Raw genomic sequence first — 22,500 nt, forward strand, 5'->3', positions numbered from 1 at the left:
AAACATCCTCAGCTTCCCAAATTAGTGGAAGGTTAGGAAAAAAAAAGAACAGTTCTCAAGCTACTGTGCCTCATCATTATGATATATCTGCTCGGATAAGATAAGCTGCCTTTGAAACTTGTTTCTGATGTATTCGTGTTTTTATCTGTCGGTTTCTGAATATCAAGGATTTGAGGTCGGCAACTAAGAGTCCTGTGTTGATGTCACATGTCATCACTAACATTAGAGCGAATGGGACTGTTAAGTGCACATCCCGCATACACACACACACACACACACACACACACACACACACACACACACACACACACACACACACACACACACACACACACACACACACACACACACACACACACACACACACACAAACTGAGGACACCATGATGAAGATTTGGAAAAGTAAGGTCAAAATCTATACTGTAAACTGTAAATTATAATTTGAAGACTTGTTTGCTCTGACATATTCAATTAAGGTAAGATACAGTTTACAGAATAAGTGTGTGTGAGTGTGTGTGTGAGAGTGTAAAGTCGAGAAGGAGGAGCAGTGATTGACAGGTCATTAACAATGCGTCCAGTCCCCCCCCCCCCCCTCACATACACACACACACACACACACATATACACACATACAGTAGAAGATGAGCTGACAACGGTTCCCACAGGCCACATTCCTCATGCAAACTGTCCATGAATCAATGCTAACTATCTGGCTAATGATAGCACGGTGCTGCCCCTGCTACAGTCATTACGAGGGGGGGTACACAGCCTGTAGATCGCCTCTTTAGCTTTATGGCCATGGGAGAATCGGCCCTTTTGCAGGGAAAATTATGTAGACTGCCTAAAAACAGCATTAATGAACCAGTCACTACATCTCATTAAATCTCGGCAACAATGCTATTGAAAATCTGCAGACCTGTTTTTTACCATAATCCATCAAAGGATTTATCACAACGAGGTTTCAATGATTAGGAAGAATAGAAGACGTTAGGAGATTGAGGCTGATATTAAACCTCAGATTAATACAATAAAAAATACATTTTGAATGAAATATAATGGTTAAAAATTTTAAGATTGCTAAATCGCTTGTCAAATTCTCTAAGATTATCACGAGATTATTTGCTAAGGTCCAACCCCAAATAAAATACAATAACTGCTGAAAGCATAAGGGAATCAAACACCAAATGACTGGTGAAGTAAAAGATGTCAAACAAACTAAAAACATACTAACATGTCTAATAAGCTGACTATGTAGGCCAGGAAACTAGCTGAGTGAAACTTGCAGAAGGCAACTGACTGCAACTGTTCTGCTGTTTCAAAGCACAGAGCAGCAGACCATTATTATTCTTGACCGTAGAACAGCCGACCATGATCCCATCCTACTCTGCTGTCTGTCCTCCATCTTGGAGCTAAGATCCACAGGACGGTTTAATTAACTCACCAGAGAAAGCAAATGTCAGCTATCAGCTGTTGCTCTGCGCTCCAACGAGCATAACAAACATGGACTGATTTTATATTGGGTAAAGCGATGTGTACTTTGGAGAGAGGCTTAATCAAGACAAGGTCTTTTGAGTATTGTTTGAAATAAGGGGGGAAAAAAGCGAGGTTAATTGTACAGTTTGTTATGCTATTGATTACAGGAAAAGAACATAATGGCCTGAGGTAAAATGGTAGCCCGGTGATTATCACATTAGGATCTGTTGAAAGACAGAAACAAACAAGGAACAAAATGCCAAGACCAAGGGAGTTGAAAATCGTTTATATCCAATTTGTATGTGGTTATTTACAGACAGGAGTTTTATGACAGAAAGGTATTAAATGAGATCTGTGTGCTCGCATTCCCTGGGTTTACAATGTCTTTGAAAATAATGAGAATTTCTAAAACCTGAAAAGTATTTTCTACATTCGATATATCAAAATTGGTGATTTGAAAAGTTTTTCAAAGACCTTTCGTATGCAAATTAGTGTGGCCTTTGTTAAACCAGAACGTACACATTAAAATGTTTTAAAACACTACATGCTGGAGGTATGTCTGTAGGAGAATAACCTACAGTTTTAAGAATGAGTAAAAAAAAATGGAAAATCTCTCAAGATATTTTTGCTCAGTTGAACCGCTGTAGGCTGGCTATCAGATTCCCTTTGCTCACTACGAGAACCCAATAAGGTTATTTTTATTACACTTTTTTGTTTTCTTCTTCAACGTGATATCTCACCAACATATGACATGACCATTGATATAAGTGACACGTATGAAAAATATTGGTATTTCCATGTGGCGGGATTCAAGTATTTGTTCCTCCGAATGGCAACATGTATGGCTGAGACCTCTTTATCTACTGAAGCAGGAAAACACCCAAACAACTTCAGTTATACTGCCTTCTCCCATGTCTGAAACCACCAGTTCAACCACATCATGAGGGGGGAAACTTGCCTACAACTAACACTTCTGGGTGTTAATGCCAAAAGTACCATCTGTGTTGCAATAGTCAAATCCCCCTACCTCTCTTAGACGAAAGCCCCAATAATTGATTGGATTGTCCGATCAGTAAAAGCATGCTAGCTACGCCGCTAGCTCTATCCAAAGAGCCAGCAGCGCATAAACAGCCTAGTGCAATTCTTCTGGCTTCTATACATTTTATTGAACAAATTTGAATACTTAATAAAAAACGGAAAATAATTTCCTTTTCCATTTTAAACAAATAACAACATTATTTTAACGATGGAACATATTACCTGGCTACATGGTCTCTGAAATGTTCAAAATGTTGCTCAATATTAATCGCTGCTACTTTAGCTTTCCGCTAACTTTTACTTTACCGTTACTCGTTTGTAAAAAACAGTTATATTAACCAATACCCGGGGCAGAATTTTTATATTTTTTGATACACCCAAATGAAGAACGAATAAAAAGTGAACTCTGAATATCTTTTGAAAACATTAAATGGATAAAAACTATCTATAAAATGAAACTGGAATGACGTGACATTCCAGTTCACATCCGTGCATGTCAAATGTATAAAAGTCTGTTTATTTTATTGCTTCTTAGCCATCAGACGGAATAGCGGGTTAAAGACGGCATGGATGGAATGAGACCATTAATATTGAAAACGATTCTGCTACATTCAGATATTAAGACAACGGTTTCCTCTCCTAAACACAGTGGGATGTGTGCCCTCCGTTCACTCTCTGATACATGAGCGATGCCAACTTGGAACCATAACTAATCCCATGCGCCTTATTCACCGCTATCCGCCACATTGCTTCTTGGCTTTAAACACTAGCTAGTGTTTAGAGCCAATATGGCCTATAGGTAGATAAGTCCCACAGAGCATTGAACTGAAGCCGTGCAGGGGTGTGTGTGTGTGTGTGTGTGTGTGTGTGTGTGTGTGTGTGTGTGTGTGTGTGTGTGTGTGTGTGTGTGTGTGTGTGTGTGTGTGTGTGTGTGTGTGTGTGTGTGTGTGTGTGTGTGTGTGTGTGTGTGTGTGTGTGTGTGTGTGTGTGTGTGTGTGTTGACCAAGAGAGGCGGTTGCATAGGTAGGTGGCGCTGGCGTAACAGTGGTTAGAGGCAGTGGTTGATAGGGTGGCTTCTTAAGGAGGGGGGGCCTCAGAACTGGCTATCTCTAGCCAGGCCGCCGATGTACGCCTTGTAGATGCAGTCGATGAAGGAGCTGTCCGTCTGCAACAGAAACACACACACACACACACACACACATGATATACAGCACTATAACACCTGTAATGTTTGGCCAAAGATTTTCGTGTTTTTATTTTGCTACTAAGTAGTACTATACAGATATCTTTCTGTATACTAAATCTCTCTCTCTCTCTCTCTCTCTCTCTCCCCTCTCTCTCCCCTCTCTCTCTCTCTCTCTCTCTCTCTCTCTCTCTCTCTCTCTCTCTCTCAGTAGTGGACATGTAGTAATCGAACTATCCACCCTTGTTTAGATTGGGGAAAAATGTATACTTTAATAAAATCACTGAATAAAAGTCCATGGAAAACAGTCACCAAGGTGATCCTGACCCCAACCCTCTAACCCTAACCTTTACCTCTAACCCAACCCTAACTCTGACACTAACCTAACCCTCTAACCCTAACCCTAACCTTTACCTTTAACCCAACCCTAACTCTGACCCTAACCTAACCCTCTAACCCTAACCCTAACCCAACCCTAACTCTGAACCTAAACCTAACCCTGACCCTCTAACCCTAACCCTAACCTTTACCTCTAACCCAACCCTAACTCTGACCCTAACCTAACCCTCTAACCCTAACCCTGACCCAACCCTAACCCCAGCCTAACCCTCTAACCCTAACTTTTACCTCTAGCCCTAACCCTCTAACCCTAACCTTTACCTCTAACCCTAACTCTAACCCTAACCTAACCCTGACCTAACCCTCTAACCCTAACTTTTACCTCTAGCCCTAACCCTCTAACCCTAACCTTTACCTCTAACCCCAGCTTAACCCTAACCCTAACCCTGACCTTTACCTTTAACCCCAGCTTAACCCTAACCCTAACCCTGACCTTTACCTCTGACCTTTACCTCTAACCCTAACCCCAGCTTAACCCTGACCCTGACCTTTACCTCTAACCCTATCTTAACCCTAACCCTAACCTAACCCTCTAACCCCAGCTTAACCCTAACCCTAACCCTAACCCTGACCTTTACCTCTGACCTTTACCTCTAACCCTAACCCTAACCCCAGCCCAACCCTGACCCTGGCCCTGACCCCACCCTGAGCCCACCCTGCCCCTGCCCTGAGCCCGTACCCGTATGAGGTGCAGCAGGGTGTCCTGCAGCTGGCTCCTGGACAGCACCGGGGCCTCCTCCGGGGCTGGGGGGCGCGGGGCGAGGGGGCCCGCGGCGGGGCCTCCGTCCTGGGGGGCCCCCGCCGCCTTGGCCTGGGAGAAGACGCTGGGCGAGAGGAGCAGCGTGGGGGCCACGGTGGCCGGGATGCGCTGGGGGGAGGCGACCTGCGGACCCACCCAGCACGGGGTAGAGGACGGGGGGGGGGGGCGTTAACAGGGGGCCACCAACGTGGACCAACGTGCACAGGCATACAATAATGATCCTATAAAATAATAACACAATAACATAATATTAAGGGAGGGGGGGGGTTGTCTGTTTATTTGCTGCTGTTTGTATTTTATGTATAGCTGAAAATATGAAAATAAAGTTCCAAAAAAATATAAATATTAGTGCTGTCAGTTTAAACGCCTTATTAACGACGTTAACTAAAACCAATTTTAACGGTGTTCATTTTTTTATCGCGCGATTAACGCAATTTATTATTTAAAAAAAAGGCGATTAATGCGATTAATCGCGATTAAATATTTGAATCGCTTGACAGAACTAATAAATATATCTATAAAATCTAGGTATATATTGTAATTGTTTACGGGAAATGTACTAATACACCTTTTACTTATAGTTATTATTGCATTTGGTGATTGTGACAGAAGTGAGAGAAGTGCTATGCATCTCAATTTAAAATAGAATACACAAATATACGCCAGCTAGGATCATTTAATTATGTTTATACATTATAAATTACTCTTTGTTTTATAAGGATTGCTGCCAAAATCGTTTACCGGGAATCGCATGGCCTCCTTATCGCCAGGGCCCAGGGCGGAGCCTGGGTCTTGAGTTGGAGCGGGACCCTGGAATCGAGGGGCGAACCCTGGGCCGTGGCGCGGGGCCTCGTGGGGGGTCTGGCCCTGTTCCTGGTGCACCAGCTGGAGCTTCTGGAGCAGCTCATGGGGGGCCACGCCTGGCATGGTGGAGGACACCCCTGGGGGAGAACCAACAGGGAGGCACTGTTAAGAGGAGACCCACCGTCAGGGTGACAACCAGGAGGAAACCACCAGATGTTACATTGAGTGTTTAAATCTAGGTGCAACTTCAAGGGGGCCGTTCACAGTCACATTCGCCTGTTTTCTAAGATTAGAGATCACTGCGTCATGCATGTTGTGATTCGAATTAAAGTCTGCACCATCAGAGCAACAGAGTTAGGCCCAATCCCATTTCTACCCCTTACCCCTCCCCCCTTACCCTTACCCCTTCAAAACAAGGGGGAGGGGTAAGGGGAAGGGGTAAGGGGTAGAAATGGGATTGGGCCTTAATGTTGTGGACTGATTTAACACTAAATAAATTAGATGACTGAAGTCTTTGGTCCGGGATTAGAGTTCTCTGTTGGTGGAAATGGATTTGATGTGGCAGGCTGTGAGCCTTGAGGTGTATGAAGCAGTACTCGCTTGTACTAGATATTGTGACACTACTCCTTTAGGATAATAACTGGGCCTGTACTCTGCCTACTGCCACGCATAGATGATTCTATGTACGCAGGCTGCGGTTATTTATTTTTCATGTTGTGGAAACTTATAATTATGGTGGCAAAAGCTTTGACTTCACATATGGAAGGGGAAAGTTATTGCCCATTTGCCATTTTTAACTTCATCAAATGCTTGCAAGATGCAGATTAGCCTGCCACAAGTGAAGGTATGTAACAAAGTAACTTGTGTTTTATGAACACCAGACAGCAGCAGGTAGGGATAGGGATCAAAACCCGGTTTCAAACCGAAAATCATTAATTTGGGTTTATCGATACCACTATCGAGTCCCGTCGCAAAAATAGTACTCCAATCGAGAAATCCATGTTCCATCCATGTAATCGGCAGCATACAAGCTAGTTATCTTAAGAAGTAAATAAAATTTCAGACGTGCTGCGTGATGATGTGTTCAGGTTGGCTAAGAAAAACGACTATTAGGTTATCAAGATGTGTTCATATGTTAACATAAAAAAACAGGAATTTTAGTTTTTGGTGAGAAACATGAGTAATACTGTATTACTTATGTTTCTGTATCACTAATACAGTTTTATAGTGCCCTAATCATTTTAGAATATATAATTCCTTCTATTTCCTAAATATTTTCCTAATAACTGAAAATGTGTCGTGTTTCCACCAAATAATAGTATCGAAGAATCGATATTGGTATCGATAAAGACTCGGATCGTTAAGGAGCAATCGAAAATGGTATCGATATCAATAAATATTAACGATCGCCATCCCTAGTAGCAGGTGTACCACCATGTGGAAGAAGACCTCAAACCCAACAGCGTGGCCTTCGTTACCTGGAACCTGCTGGCTGCTGGGGGCCGCGGCGTCGGGGAGGGGCTTGCACGGGCTGAAGTAGACATGCTGGTTGTGCTGGGGGTGGGGATAGGAGACAGACTCCGCTGTGATTGGCTGCATCGGGTGTTGCATGGAGGGGATGAGGGGGGGAGGGGGGTTGGAGCAGCAGGGGGCGGTAGAGACAGGGACCTGTGCCTGGGCCTGGACCAGGGCCTGGGCCTGGACCAGGGCTTGGGCCTGGGCCTGGGCCTGGACCAGAGCCTGGGCCTGGGCCTGGGCCTGTGCTTGGAAGAGTCTCTGGATGTGGTCTTGCTGTGGACTCTGCTGATACTGCGGCTGGTGCTGGTGCGGTTGTTGGTGGTGGTGCTGGTGCTGTTGGTGGAGGTGATGGTGCTGGTGGAGGTGCTGCTGGTGCTGGAGGTGCTGCTGGTGCTGGAGGTGCTGGTGGTGGAGCTGGTGTTGGTGGTGCTGCTGCTGCTGCTCCAGCGTCAGCCCGTTGTCACACAGCCGGTTCTCGGGGGACTCCGACACGGTGTGCAGCGAGGCGGGGCCCGGCGGCGGCGGGGGTCCTCCTTGAACCCGAGGCCCCTGGATCAGCTTCTGGATGGCGGGGCAGAGCTGCCCCTGGCCCTGCTGGGGGGGCTGCTGAGGCTGGGGGGGCAGATGGGGCTGGAGGGGCCCGGTGTGGCGGCCCTGGGCCCCGGCGACCACGTACGCAGAGTAGGGAGACCCGGGGGGCCCCGACGCGACGGGGCCCCTCACCGCAGCGTTGGCGCTCTCCACTTGGGGGGCTCCGCCGTCCCCCATCATCGGGGCCTTCATCAGGGGGAGAGCGCTAGGGGGGGCCGCGGCCGGGCCCCACGCGGCTTTGGGGGCCCCCACGGGGTCATCGTAGGAGAGGGAGCGCGCCACCGCCGGCCGGCCCCCCGGTTTCTTGCCGGACCCCGAGGGGGGGACGGCGGCGGACGAGGGGGCGGAGCCAGTGGGGGGGGGGCGGGGGGAGAGGGGCCCCGTGATGGCCGAGGGCGACGGGTGGGGGGGCTGGGAGCCGAACAGGGTGGCCAGAGAGAGGGACCGGGGCTCCCCAGGGTCCCCGTCCTGGCGGGGGGGGAAAGAATAAGTCAAAGTCAGCTTTTAATTCAATTCTAAGAACGTTACTCTTCTGTTAGGAACTTCACAGGTGGAGGAGTAGCAGGGTGTGTCCACACGTGCACACACACGTGCACACACACACACATGCACACACAGACCCACACACACACACACATGCACACACAGACCCACACACACACACACACACGCAACATCCCACACTAGACATATGGCAGATATAAGATCTTTGCTAAGCCTAGTTTTATTGTAGATTACAAATATGTACAAGATAAATATAGAACGAGAAATTGCGTTTGTCTCCGGACCCACGGTGCAATAAGTACAAAGGATACAATTTGGTAAAATGGAATAAGTCATATTTTTTAATAAAATAAATTCTAAATAGTGCAATAATTCTGAGTGGTGCAAGTAGGCAGGACAAAACGGTAAAACAAAACAGTATAGGTACAATAAAGTAAATGGTCCATTGTTCTTCAGGGCAATGGGGAAAAGCACCCCTCTTATAAATTCTAACTGTTCATTGCACCCTGCCCTTTAGGCCCTGCACTTTAAGCAAGCACTTATAATAGTCTAGGCTTTGTTGGAGTATGTTATGATTAATAAGTATTTTTAAACCTTTTTTTTAACTTAGATTATCAAATTGAGTGTCTGCGCAGTCTTCAAGCGAAGCCAGGATTACATCTCACTACTTGTTGTATATGTAAAACTATGCATGTGATAAATAAGAATCTTGATCTTGAGAATTAAGCAAGAGCGCATCTCATCATGTCTGATTCCAATGTGCTGTGACCTGCTATCCTCTCATCGGCCACAGGGTGGAAGCAATCGTCTGCTAATCACTTTTCCCCCCAATTCTTGTTTAATCCTAATAAATCCATTAAGAAAATTAAGTACAAGGCCTTCTTAGTTCCAGAACTTTATGTTAGGAAGCTAGGCTAGGCATTTAAGCATAAAGGAATAATTGAATCAGCATCATATCTGGTTATCGTTTGCCTGAAACAGAATGACTTTGTCAAGCAGATTCCCAAACAGCATATTGTTTCATTTTTTCTCTACATTGTCTGCATGATTGCCGATATTCGAGACATAAACATACCTCACTCATTCGTGCTGATTTTTTCCAGCTTTTAGAGGTTATAGCTAATTCATCATCCTTCCTTTATTCTCAGATTCTCCATTGGAGAATAAAGCGACTTGTCCAACCTTAATCTTATTCTACGTCCTATGTCCTCAATCTGATTTTAGTCGATCACAGTACGAATATGTGTTCATTGAAGTCACAGAAAAATCTGCATGTCTGGATCCTATTTAATTCTTAATTAAACTGATGAAGTCATGCAAGATGACGAGCACAAAGATCCCCCAAATATGCATTAATTAGTCATAATTTCAATAATAATACCGTGCAAATAACCTTGCAAATGACAAATGGCATGTTTAGCTTTGGGTTAAAGAAAAAATAAGATGATAAAATTCACAAAATCCAGCTTCAAATGAAAGCAATCAGTGGCCTTTGAATAAGTGTGCACAAAAATGAAACAAGAGCTTATAACGAGCGACTTTGATGCTTTGAGACGGTATTGACACGTCATAATGGTATTCAATCATGATATACCGTTCGGATTTAACCTATCCACCCGATCCTACTACACAGTGCGAACAACCCATGCTGAAGCTCTGATCGAGATCCAAAACCTCACCTTCAGTACCCTCCCTGAATACACAATCCCCACGCCCTGACCGCAGCCTACAGGTGGGGGGGGGGCGGTCCTAGAGAACGCTGTAGTGTGTGCATACCTGAGTGATAGGTTTAACTGGAATTGGTTTGATGAGGTGGGGGTTCCCAAATAGCATGCTACTGCCTCCAATCTCCTTAGGCTCTGAACTAGACTGTCCTCCCTAAGACACACAAAGGGGGAAAGGGATGAAACAGACATTTCGATTTGAGTGTGATTTAACGTTAACGGCATAGCTTTCTATGCAGAGACTTCCATTATGCTGGATTTACTGCCCCCGTATTGGGGCAAGCCGTCCTACCTCATCTTAAATATAACAATGAAACTCTGAGTGGTGGTTATTTTCCTTTACAATCGATTCACCATGAGTCATCCCCGAATAAAACCTTCTGTGATGCAGCCTCAAAGTCCAGGTTCCAACCAATCATAGCAACATCGGGCTCCGATCTACCTAACAAGCGGCGAGCGATTGAAGGCACACCCCAATCCCCTTTCAATCCACGCTCACACCGACTGCCTTCCGCCTCCTCCTCGCTACATTACGGCTCCAAAGCGAACGGCAGGTCGATTTGAACAATTGGCAGGTAGGGAAGTCAGGGTTACGCATCAAACCACTTTGCTGGTCCGTTTGTCCGCCCTGGCGGGTGGGAAGGATAATTCCCACAGCACATCATGGAGCGCTTTGAGGCGGCCGCAGAGGTCCCTACCTTGTCGTACTCGTTGCGGGCTTTGGCCAGCATCTGCAGAATGTCAACAGGATGGCCTTCCACACCTCCTCCCACCTCTCCTCCTCCTCCTCCCCCCCCTGCTGCGACGCCTCCCCCTGGGGGCAGAGGGCCCCCCCCCTGGGACTGGGACTGGGCCAGGGCCTGCTCCTGCTGGGTCAGACTGCACACACAGAAAATCTTAGCGTTACATGCGTTCCTTTTTTTAATATATTTTACAGAGAAAATCATCTGTAGAGAGTTATGCATAATATTTCAATTTCAATATATGTGGCCCTAATATACAGTAGATAACTTCACCACAGCTGGATATATATATATATATATATATAAAGAAAAGTTAACAAAATTGTAATAAAGTCAAAACAGAGTAGCTAACTTAACTAAGACAAATATCAATTCCTAATATCTTACTCCTCATTGTCTTTACCCTGCAGTTGTTTTTGCATTGGATGCCTCTTGTCATTCTGCCCGATACACCACATGCAACCGCTTGTGTGTGAACCCTCTGGGGCTCCAACTCTTTGTGATTGTGATGATCACGAGCAGAGCTAGCGGCCGAAGCTCTGACTCACATGGCGACGGTCACTCGGCTGAGTGGGGGGGCGGCGGGCAACAACGAGCGGTACTCACGTTTTCATCCGCTGGGCGATGCGCAGGCAGTCTTGTTTATCGTAGAACCAGATCCCATGGATGACAACTGCGGAGGAGCCGTGGGAAACACGTTAATACTCCTTCTTGGAAATACAGCGCCAGCCAGACGGACAGAGGGACAGACAGGGATCCACCAGAGAAGTCTCCCCCTTCGCTTGGGATGAGCTGTCCCTTGACTGCAGACAGTCTGTCCTCGACGCTATAACCCTAATAACTATGAGTGCCTTAATGTCAACAGTAGATGGACGTCGACGGCTGTTCAACATCACATCAACATCAACACATGTTGTGAACATTACTAGTTAGTCGTTTAGCAGATGCTTTTATGCAAAGAGACTAACAGTGATTTCAGATGCACTAGGGAGCAGTTAGGGGTTATGGGGTTGTCCAAGGATGCCCACAGGTAGAAGGCAGGCACTGGGAGTCAAACTCAGAACATTTCAGCTGGGGGCCAAAACGGCCTGACCACTATGTATCCATGTGGCCTTTTGTATTTATTATTGAGAAAATCAATTAACTACACCGTGAAAGTACAGTTCATCTGCCAAAACATTAGCGTACCCATGTTGAGCTTGAGACGTAATTGTAAACAGACTATAATTAACTGTGCTGGGTAAAAACCGTACGACTGCCCTCCGGGACATTAACATTCACTCATAGCCACTTAAGGAACCGTTGGGCCCTGCTGACGTGGATCCCAGCACGGCTGCTACCAAGATGAAGAGATACAACTCTCAGTGCGGTGGAGGGAACACTAGAACATGTTTGTATCCATGTATTATTAGATGCTCCTTGTTAAACTACTATGTATGCATCATGTGATATTAACAAAGTCGGCACACAAATATACACAGTTGACCTAAGATGGACAGGTTGCTAGGAAGAGAGAGAGACGGAGAGAGAGAGACAGAGAGAGAGACAGAGAGAGAGACAGAGACAGAGAGAGAGAGAGAGAGAGAGAGAGAGAGAGAGAGAGAGAGACAGAACGAGCAAGAGATGGGGTCGTTGCTTGAGAAGGAAGTTTGCACACACACACACACACACACACACACACACACACACACACACACACACACACACACACACACACACACACACACACACACACACACACACACACACACACACACACACACACACACACACACACACACACTGGGAAAACCAGTCCCAGTACCAGATAAGTAACAGCAGAGTGCGACCACCAGAGTCAGGACTACTTACTGTTCTCAGTGTGGATGAACGACGTCTTACCCAAACAGAGCCGGACAAAGCCAGAACACGTCCAACTGAGAAGTTATAAGTCCAGCACTGAGCAGAAGGAACCAGGCCTGCTCATATGTAGTATGAGATAGAGAAAAAAAACAGAGTGTGTCTGAAACTGAAATTAATTACTATACGATATACAGCCAGATGCTTCACTACAAAGAGCGAAATCTAAAATAGAATAAGAGTCAAATCTTCAAAGGGAAAACTATCTTCAAGCGCTGTTGGGACAACTTGAGTCGCCCCAGTAAGTAACACTTCGCTTAGTCTCAACCAGCGGGAGATAAACACACAGCCTCCGAGGACTCAGATAAGTCTGTGAGGAAGCCCAGTCATCCTTCCCACCCTACCCCGCTCGCGTCGGTGACTCAGAAGAGATAGAGATACCGAAGAGGAAGGGTTCTACAATTAACCACACTTAAGGTTGTGATAGGTTGTGTGGGTGACGGACAGAGGGACTGAGAGGGAGAAAAATAGAGGGAGTGGAAGTGAGAGACCTCGTGGCCAATCTCAGTCGAGGAAGGTCTCCCATCAGTGGAGCTAAGACCCAGTGGGACCAAGACTGCCCACCAACACACACAGGCAACATCTGTGTGGGACATCCATGTCTCTGGTCTGTCTCCTTTGTGATTAGTTTAAAATCAATCGTTTTTTCTGATCGTTTTAGTTACGCAACTTCTGTTGTGCCGTCTTGTTCTACTTTTTGGTTTTGTTTTGAATATCACAGTGGGCTTAGCGGTGCTTTCCCAGCGTGAAGACAAATTGATGATGGCTTAAAACCAAACTACTCCACCGGGGACATCCTTGCTATTCTTTGCGGACTGCCTCTGTTTGGTTTACTTTTAGCACAGTGAAAAGAGCCGTAGCAGTAGCTAGCGAGCGTCCAAACAAGGATTACATGTGTGTTTTACTGCATGTCTGCCTGATGCCGGAGTCAAGGACCTGCTTTACCAGTCACTCCCAGAAGTCCCCTCTACATCACCACTTGTTTTTAACCCGGCTGCAGGATTCCTCAAAGTTTTACCCAGGGTCCTTAATAAAATCCACATGAGGTACTTTTCTCCATTCAGAGCCACTGGCCCCTTCACTTAGAGACTGAAGGCTACGGACGTTGAAAAAACGCGAGCCGTGTTTGGCTCACGGAGCCCAGCGCTACAGAGGTGATTACAGCGAATGCTGTCGTCCTGACACTGAGCAGACCGTTCAAGGGCTCACGGGAGAAGCGTTAAGCGCCCAGACCCCCCCCAGTGGCATCGGGCCCACCAGAAGGATACCTGGGCTATGAACGAGTCTGATCTCTGATGCAAGAGCTGTTCGCTGATGTGAGGTTACCCCGTCGGCTGAGAAGGTCAACCGAGCGACGTTTTGGAGGTTCGCGTTTAAGTCGTCGTTGGGATCGGTTTTGGGAAGAGCACGGCCACAGCCATGCTGCGAAGCCTGTTCCAGCGGAAACCCAAGCATGAGCGACTGGAAGAGGAGCCAGAGGTCCGCTATAAAGGCCTGCAGGTGTCCGAGACGGAGCTGGGATACACATTCGTACGGCCTGGAGGTAAGACAGTCTTCACACACAGAATACTGAGTGGCGAAACGCAGATCTGCCCAGAGAACGTCTGATTGTTGTTAACTGCTGGGAGACTTTGCTTTAATAAAAATATAATCCCTCAAGAATGTTATGCTGATAAGTTCCACATAATCAGATAATGTAACCACAATCGCAAATGTCAAGCCCTATTTTTCTTATGCAGTAACGGCCCATAATTACAAACACAGGCGATAATCAAATGAAATAATACATGTTGAAATGATAACGCCAGCAGATGTGAACACAAACCATGATGAGATAAAGATATAAGATGTAAAGATCCTCAATAAACTGCATTCTAGGACATCACACGGTCATAAGAAATAGAGATCATGGTCGCAAGTGCCAATGTGGCTGGAGTAGCCTGAGAGAGTTTGAGGTTCACCACCATGAGTATGTTCTACACCCAGAGGTCAGGCCGTTACATGTTCCCGCCACTGTGTAAATCAGCACTTAAGACAGTCCAATCCAAAATAACAATCTCACGTTGATGGCCGCCGACCAGCCGCCATCAACGTGTATCTGCTCCCAAAGTATAATTTCTGTTTGGGTAAGGATTACCAGAAGAGTAATATAACGTAGCCGAGGCTAGGCCCCAGTCTTCCCGGAATCGTTATCCTATTCTGTGGGTGTCTCCAGCCTCCTGGCTTTTTATTTTTAGCCCCCGGAGCAAGCCCCCACTCTCTGCCAACTGCCCATTCCGGCTGGTTCCCGCAGCACGAATCAGTGGGAGCTGTTTGTCTAGCGATAAGATTCCACGGTCCCGGAGCTCAGAGGTCAGCCCTGCGAGAGAGCCGGGCGGTGGGCGGCAAAGGGGTGGACGACATGGACTAAAAGGGTCTAACTCAAGACTGCGTAGACACTTGTTATGGTGACACGTACGCTTATGTTGTAGACCTCCTGAGTAAGATTCCGGACTCAAACCGCTCCGGATGGGGTGGATGTTGCCGTGTTGATGTGTGAAGTGTATGGACTTTATTGTTTGAAACCCACGGAAGAAGATTCACACTGCGTGTTCCCCGATCCACAAATACTTGGAACTTTTGCTTTGGAAAATGATATCGACTCGGATAGTTCCCGGCCCATCAAAACACATTTTTAACAAAAAATATTTCCATACTCACTTTCACAGCACCTGTGGATGGTGAATATCTCTCCAAGGCTACTACAAATGCACTACCCTAGCTTGGGTTTTCACATGAACACCAGAAAACAAGTGTTACATCGGATGATTACCAAATCGAAGGACTTTTTCAAATAAATCCCTTCAACTTCCCCCATTTTATTTGAGACACAGTTATATAAGAAAACAGACAAAACAATTGGCAGATGAAACACCTTAATAACTGAATACACTTCAGAAGTAAATGTGTATTGTTAAAGGCCCTAAATAAATGCAGAACATTTAATATGATGCACTGCATGCCGCTAGCCTGCGGGAGAACAGCCACATAACCTCGGAGTCTGTGATTGCCGTTAAAACATTTTGTTTAAATTAATCTCTGCCTCATACAGTGTGTAATCTGTCGCGTCAGTCGAGGCCTTGGCTGGCATTCCAAAGACGTGACCCGACTCACCAACGACAATTCAGCTCAGCTGCGGCTGTCTTGGGCTTCCCCGTAGTCAGCAAAGCCCAATGAGAACTAGCGATTGATCGACGAGTTGTGCTCCAAAATTCCCTCATAATATTTTCTTTGTTAAGCTTTGTTAAGACAAATGGTCAAAGCCACCGCCTGTTCGCTGGGGTTCATTCTGATTTACTGATCCCCAAGACTTTAATTAACATGAATGAGACCAAATGTAGTTTAGTGGTCGATATTGATTTCATGTGGAATTAAGAATAGTTAGTTCACCACAATGAGACTTGGTCACTAACGGACCCACAATAGTCACCATTCATAGAATATTTACAATAACCATGCAGATGAGTCACCCTTGACTCGACTGGTTACTCAGTGAGTTCTTACTGGGGTGTCATGCGTATCCACAACACAGGCAGGACAGTGGAATGCATGGCTGTCTAAATACGACATTCCACCTGCCTCGGACAAAGCCTGACGAAAGAGTCTTGTGGATGAAGACGAGAACAAAATAGATGTGTGTGCATGTGTGTGTTTATGTTATCAGCTAATGGCAATGTTTATCTAATCTCTTCTGGCCAGCTATGCAGTGCTTGAGGTTGTGTGTGTGTGTGTGTGTGTATTTGTGTGTGTGTGTGTGTGTGTGTGTGTGTGTGTGTGTGTATTTGTGTGTGTGTGTGTGTGTGTGTGTGTGTGTGTGTGTGTGTGTGTGTGTGTGTGTGTGTGTGTGTGTGTGTGTGTGTGTGTGTGTGTGTGTGTGTGTGGCTGCTGTCTATTGTGTTTCTGGTGTTATTAATGTCTTGAAGATATTGTCATAGATATCCATGTTTATATCTATTTTTCTAAATTGTATTTCTGCATACATGTTCCGAAGAGAGAGATAAAGACAGAGAGAGCAACAGTACAATAATGAGAGAGAGACCACTGTATAGCCACTTGAAAACCACCACTCCTTATAAGGACCTCCTGGTTGGTGCTCCTCAGTACAGTACACAATATACTATGCCTCCATGTTAATCTGTTCATAAACACGGAATAAAGGATGCCACTTATGTCACAGGGTAAACAGTGGTAGGCAGTGGCGCCACCTTGCTTACTTAATGATAAAATGCTTGAGCTATGAAATGGAAACCCATTATTTCGTGAGCATTTGTTTGGTAAAAATATATTAAGACTTATAGTGTTGGATAATCTGCTGGAGTGAGCCGACATACAGTATGTTAGGCCTATTTTAGTCTCAGCCTCCTCCGTTCATTTGCACTACATCAACATGTGACTGTGTCCTGAACGTCTGAGAGATGCAGCAAGTTGAGCCTTGAAGAAGCTCAGCACGATACTCATTGGCTGTCAGCATTGTCCCTCAGATATCAGGACGTAGCTCTGGCATGTCATTGGTGCATCAGGTCTATCCTTATATTGACATCCATGGGTTTATCAGGTCCTTGGGGGCGGGTTTCCTTCTTTGCCCATATACCGCTCAGCATTGAATGTAATCGTACTTTAAGAGCACGTTTGCTTCATTGCTGGTCTGTTTTCTAAAAGTGCTGCTCCTGGTGTACTGTCTGTGACTGGTCATGCTTTACGTCAATCAAGACCTCCTCCTGAAGCATATATGGTTCTTGAAGCAATTCATTAATGCTGTGACGTGTCCCGGACTTTCCGTGTGGAAAGATTGGCTCTGTGAGACTAGGTCAACTCCAGCCCATACAGCTTTAACAAAGACTTGTGTTAGGGGTACTTCAGCACTATACAACTCTTTAACAATGGCCCTTTTCTTCTCCCTGAGATGTCATCTTATCAATAAAATGACCCAGCCAGGTGCTTAATATTTAAAGCATCCGTGCTTTTGTAAGCCATCCCGTGTACGGAGAAGTCAGCACAGGTATGGATGTCATGGAGTGACAGGTTGCCATGTAGTAGGAAACAGTTGTCCACTTTTACATGTACTCATAATTTACAACCGAAACTGCAATCTGGATACGCAATATGGTGACAAGAACAGATATACTAGACAGAAGAGGAACGAGATATCACGTGACTGCAATCAGCCATGACAGTAGTGATAACAACAGTGATAATAGCAAAAATAACTCTTCGACTCTGACCAGTACATTTTGAAATGTGCCATATAGCTAGCAGAACACAAAGCCACAACTTGGTTTAGCTCTGCTAAATTCCGCATATTGATATTCTATTGAGGTCTGTTTTGATTCAATTCAGTTAATAATCCACACATACAGGAAGCTTAGGTTTAGTTTTGACAGCGTTATCATGATTCATTTTCTTATAATACAAATTTTAGAGAAACTGAGTAGTTAACTTAATAACCCACCCACTCAAAATACATCAGAAAGCCAGTGGTTATTAATCCACTGAAACTAGCGCAGGGACAGTATCCAGTGACATCGTTGCTAAATTAAAGGGCAAGCTCAAAAATATTTAAAACAGTTATACTTTCGCGCTTATTAGTGTTCTTAATTAAAATCATGTGATGTATCCCCGTTTACATCTGTCCATAGTTAGGCAAAATGCCATCCTTATGCCTAATGGGGAGTCAGAATTGTTGAAGGGTACAGAATACTGTCTGGAAAACACAATTTGTTATGTTTGATAGCAGCAGACAAGAGATTTCAATCTTAAAGTCTCATAGGTCAAACGTTTGGCACAGTTTTGTGTGCATGTTTGTCTAGTGCTGTGGAAGAGCAGTGCGTGTGTGTGTGCGCGAGTGTGTACTTGCGCGCGTGTGTGTATGAAGCACATGCGGTACTTACAGCGTGCATTGCGGTAGAGGAGGAATGGGTCTTGGAGCTGGAAGTCCAGCTCCTTTGTGATTGGTTCTGTCAGGTTCTCCATACTCAACCTGTTCATGATGGTGAAGCCATGCCTCGGAGATGCCAGTCTAAAGGATACACAATGGAAAATGCACACAAGAGTCCCGTTATATAAATGTATTAACAAGATAGAAGCAGCTTATGGAGAACTTAACCATTTTCTTCAAAAAGCTCTAACAGTCTTCAGAAAAATAATCAAGCTATATGGTTGTTCTATAAGGTTGTTTTTTTATTCTGTGTAATAATAACTTTGTAATGTTATTCAATGAAGTGTCTACTATTTAAACTTTGTTTCATTGATTTCAGAAATATCTGAACATGCTGCTTTTCTCTATTCAAGAATAAAAAATATTGTTTGTCTATTGTTTGTTTCGGCCCAGACAATCAATATCTGTCAAGTTTTATCCTAGTAATTTAAATCCCTTTAAGGCCTGCTAATTTGTGAAGGGTATTTGCCAGTATTTATCAAATGTTATTACACTTCCTTCGTAAGCCAGATAAGGTTAGAAATTAGCCTATCATTCAAGAAAAAGAATAACAAAAATAGGTCACTTTTATTTCTCCTTTTAGAAACGGCTATAGATAGCGTCTCAGAAACATAAATAACAGAACAAGAGATTAGAGATATGCAGGCTAAACCAGAGTCCTACATTACCTTGTATAGACAAACAGAGTCCCCTCCACCTCTGTCTTCTCCTGCGGACAAAAAGGACCAACATTGTGTAACAACATACTAATACTCCAATAATAATGCGACATTTGATTACATGCTGTGAGAAAGTAACGTGACTAAGTCGCTACGATAAATAAAGCTGCACTGAAAACATTAAGCACATGCAGTTAACCAATCAAAGTAAAGTACCCCAGATTCAAGAAACAGGGCACTGTGTCTTATCTTGTTTACTTTAGATGAATTACATTATTGGCTCAGTGAAATGGGCAAAATACACCCTAGTCTTTTGGCTCAATACCGACATAAACGATAAAAGCCTTTTAACTTATAATCGGGATGTTTTCTCCTTCCGAATCGTTCTCATCTCACTACAGAAAACCAGGAACGGGATGCTCCAATTGAGCGTTATTAAAGAGAGGGAGTGCGGGTCTATGATTTTCATGGGTTTAGCGGCAAGAGGCGAGGGAGGGACATCCGATACAGGGATATCCGCTTCAGGTACATGTTTCGGATAATTTCTAATCAAATCATTCAACCAAAGACTAAAAATGTGGGCTCCTTGCCATGCTCGTAGTCTTTTCGCTTTTTCGACTGTTAACTGTCGTACACAGCTCATGTGAAGTAGGAGACCGGAAGCAGCATTGCGGTAAACCGGGATAACCGATACAATGCAGGATCCGCTCTCAGCATAAGCAGAAAGCGCGCGCCTAGCGCGTATGGCAGAAACTGACGAGCTAAGCTAACGAAGCTCCTTGACCCCCACTCAAGACTCACCCACTCATTCGTCCTGTTGTTAAAAGTATACAAAGCAACTTGGCTGGCCACGTCTACAATGTTGTTGATGTAGGGGTCTTGTCTGCGCAGAGCGGCCAGACTGATGTCCAGTCCTTTGGTGGTGAGACAGGTGCTGCCGCCCGCTGAAGTCGCTGTCATTGTTACCTATGGGAAAAGTTAGCACGAATGCTAGCCAGAACCAATGTAATAAAAGGCTGAAATGCAGAGGTCTTTTTTTAACTGGGAGAGAAAGAGAAACGAGTGAACTTGTCGCCGTTATTTCTAACTTTGCAAAAAATCAATCAAAATACTTCACAATTAATCTTAAAGGAAACATCAACAAGGAGTTAGTCAACAGCCGACGGCCATGTTTCGTCGGGGAATTGTAAACAGTCAGAGCGGAGTAGTTGCGCTGCGATCGTTGAGTGCCAGGACTACCAATCGAACTCGAGTGATGGATCTGCACTTAATCCCGAGTAAAGTCACTAAGAAACGTAATTTTATAAATGAACCACCTTCACTTGCTATTGTATACGTTACTATCCAACGTCGTTTTTTGTTTGTTTTTTGCCAAAGAGAGGCCAGTCTAATCAAAGGTGTTCAGTAGTTGTAATACCTAACTAGACCACAGGGTGTCAGTAAACCTATAAAAAAAAGAGATCTGGCCCATCTCTCGTCAGCCCTAAAGCACGGAGACCAAAGTAGGAATCATATTGGACGGGAAAGGATATTTGGATGAATGCAAATAATCAAGTTCTATTAATAGTGGAATAATATAAAAACCATGAGAAAAATTGATCCTAAAATATTGAACAAGCTCTTCCTATGTAAAAAAATACTTTTCATTATTTTTTATTATGAAAAGGACACTGTTTTACCTTCATATATGTAAATATACATAAAAAGTATTAGGCATATAGCAAATGCATATCTGTTTTGATAACATTTTCAGACGTTTCTTTATACACACAAATTAACTTCCATTCTTAAATACCTCTCATATATCTCTCACTCAGCATGTAAATATTAATATTTAAAGCGAAGCCCTTCCGCTCAGGCATTTATGTGCAACCACTTTGGGATAGCCAGGTCATTAATAATAATTCATCATACATCTACCATGACAACAAGACTTACTCTCAGCCCTAATCCCTTAATCATTAGAAGGACCAAATGTTTTCTTTAAGGTTTAAACTCATTGTGAGCATGGCTTTCTTTTCTGTGCAGCTTGTTTTACATGATTGTAACCTACCTAAAATGTGAGTAGGTGTTGTGCACGAACGAGCACAGTTGTTGCCGTGGTACATTGTAATGGGCTCTATTGAGCCTAGCCTAGCAACATGGGTTACTGGCAAACGGGCAAACGGGGGGGGTGTAGGGATCTATCTATCTATCCATCTATCTATCCATCTATCTCTTTTTCTCTGTCTGTCTGTCTGTCTGTCTGTCTGTCTGTCTGTCTGTCTGTCTGTCTGTCTGTCTGTCTGTCTGTCTGTCTGTCTGTCTGTCTGTCTGTCTGTCTGTCTGTCTGTCTGTCTGTCTGTCTGTCTGTCTTTCAACCATCTCTCTATCATCTATCTATAGCACGTAAGTCTTTCTTGTTTGCCTTACGCAAACTCTTACTTAACTCTTAACAGTAACTTGACAAGTTATAATTGGATTTAGGATTACTAATTAAGAGTTGATTCATGAAAATGCATGGCTCATGGGCTCTATGCTAAATAATCATATACAGTGCATGTGACCACAGCAGTTCTAGTGTATTCATTTATTGATCCCAATGTTCATCAACTATTCAAGTATTATTTTACATTTATTTTAAAATATTCTCACTATCTCCGATTACTTTACTCCAGAGGAAACCGTGTTAATGCTTATCTTTAGGTAGGGGCTTCCCCGTTCTGCTGCCCAGAAAACTCCATGGTTCCCAGCGAATAATATAAGGTCTGTATGTGGGGTATATTGTGGTTCCCAGGGCCAAAAAACGAAATCCCAGAGTCACACACAGAGTGGTCATGAACTACAAATATGGAGTAGTCATAAATAGCATTCAGTCTCTCTACCAATGTGTGGGCTGGAGCGGACCGGGCAAGTCTATATGCGTGCCTGTGCGTGTGTGTTTGTGTGCGTGCGTGTATGTGCAAGAGTTGGTACGTGGGTGAGTGTTTGTGTGTGTCCGTGTGTGTGTGTGTGTGTGCTTGTGTACGTGCATGTGCTCTCTCTCCCCAGGGTGGAAGTGTCTGTTCCCACGACCTGCCCCCACATGCCAAACCCTCTCCATCCTTCCTCCTACTGTCGTCCTCCTCCCACCCTCCCCCCTCTCTCCCCTCTCCCTCCCCTTCCCTCCCCTCCCTCCCCCGATCTAATCAAACAGCGCCTGGTTCTGTCAGAGCTGTGGGAGGAGGAGAGGTGGTGTGTGTGTGTGTGTGT

At 44.8% G+C, this 22,500-nt stretch overlaps 1 protein-coding gene across 1 annotated transcript; it reads right to left on the bottom strand.

Annotated features, from left to right (window-relative positions):
* Nucleotides 1-1,325: 1,325 nt before the first annotated feature.
* Nucleotides 1,326-20,563, bottom strand: dcp1b (decapping mRNA 1B). The gene is made up of 10 exons (XM_056579041.1): nucleotides 20,071-20,563; nucleotides 19,279-19,319; nucleotides 18,564-18,691; nucleotides 11,344-11,410; nucleotides 10,693-10,873; nucleotides 10,047-10,148; nucleotides 7,136-8,234; nucleotides 5,595-5,794; nucleotides 4,773-4,976; nucleotides 1,326-3,676 (listed from the first exon to the last, which is right to left on the bottom strand). Exons 1-10 carry the CDS (start codon nucleotides 20,227-20,229, stop codon nucleotides 3,605-3,607), a joined length of 2,253 nt encoding a protein of 750 aa, XP_056435016.1. The 5' UTR covers nucleotides 20,230-20,563; the 3' UTR covers nucleotides 1,326-3,604.
* Between the last annotated feature and the right edge of the window lie 1,937 nt (nucleotides 20,564-22,500).

Source organism: Gadus chalcogrammus, chromosome 19, assembly GCF_026213295.1.
Source record: "Gadus chalcogrammus isolate NIFS_2021 chromosome 19, NIFS_Gcha_1.0, whole genome shotgun sequence".
NCBI lineage: Eukaryota > Metazoa > Chordata > Actinopteri > Gadiformes > Gadidae > Gadus > Gadus chalcogrammus.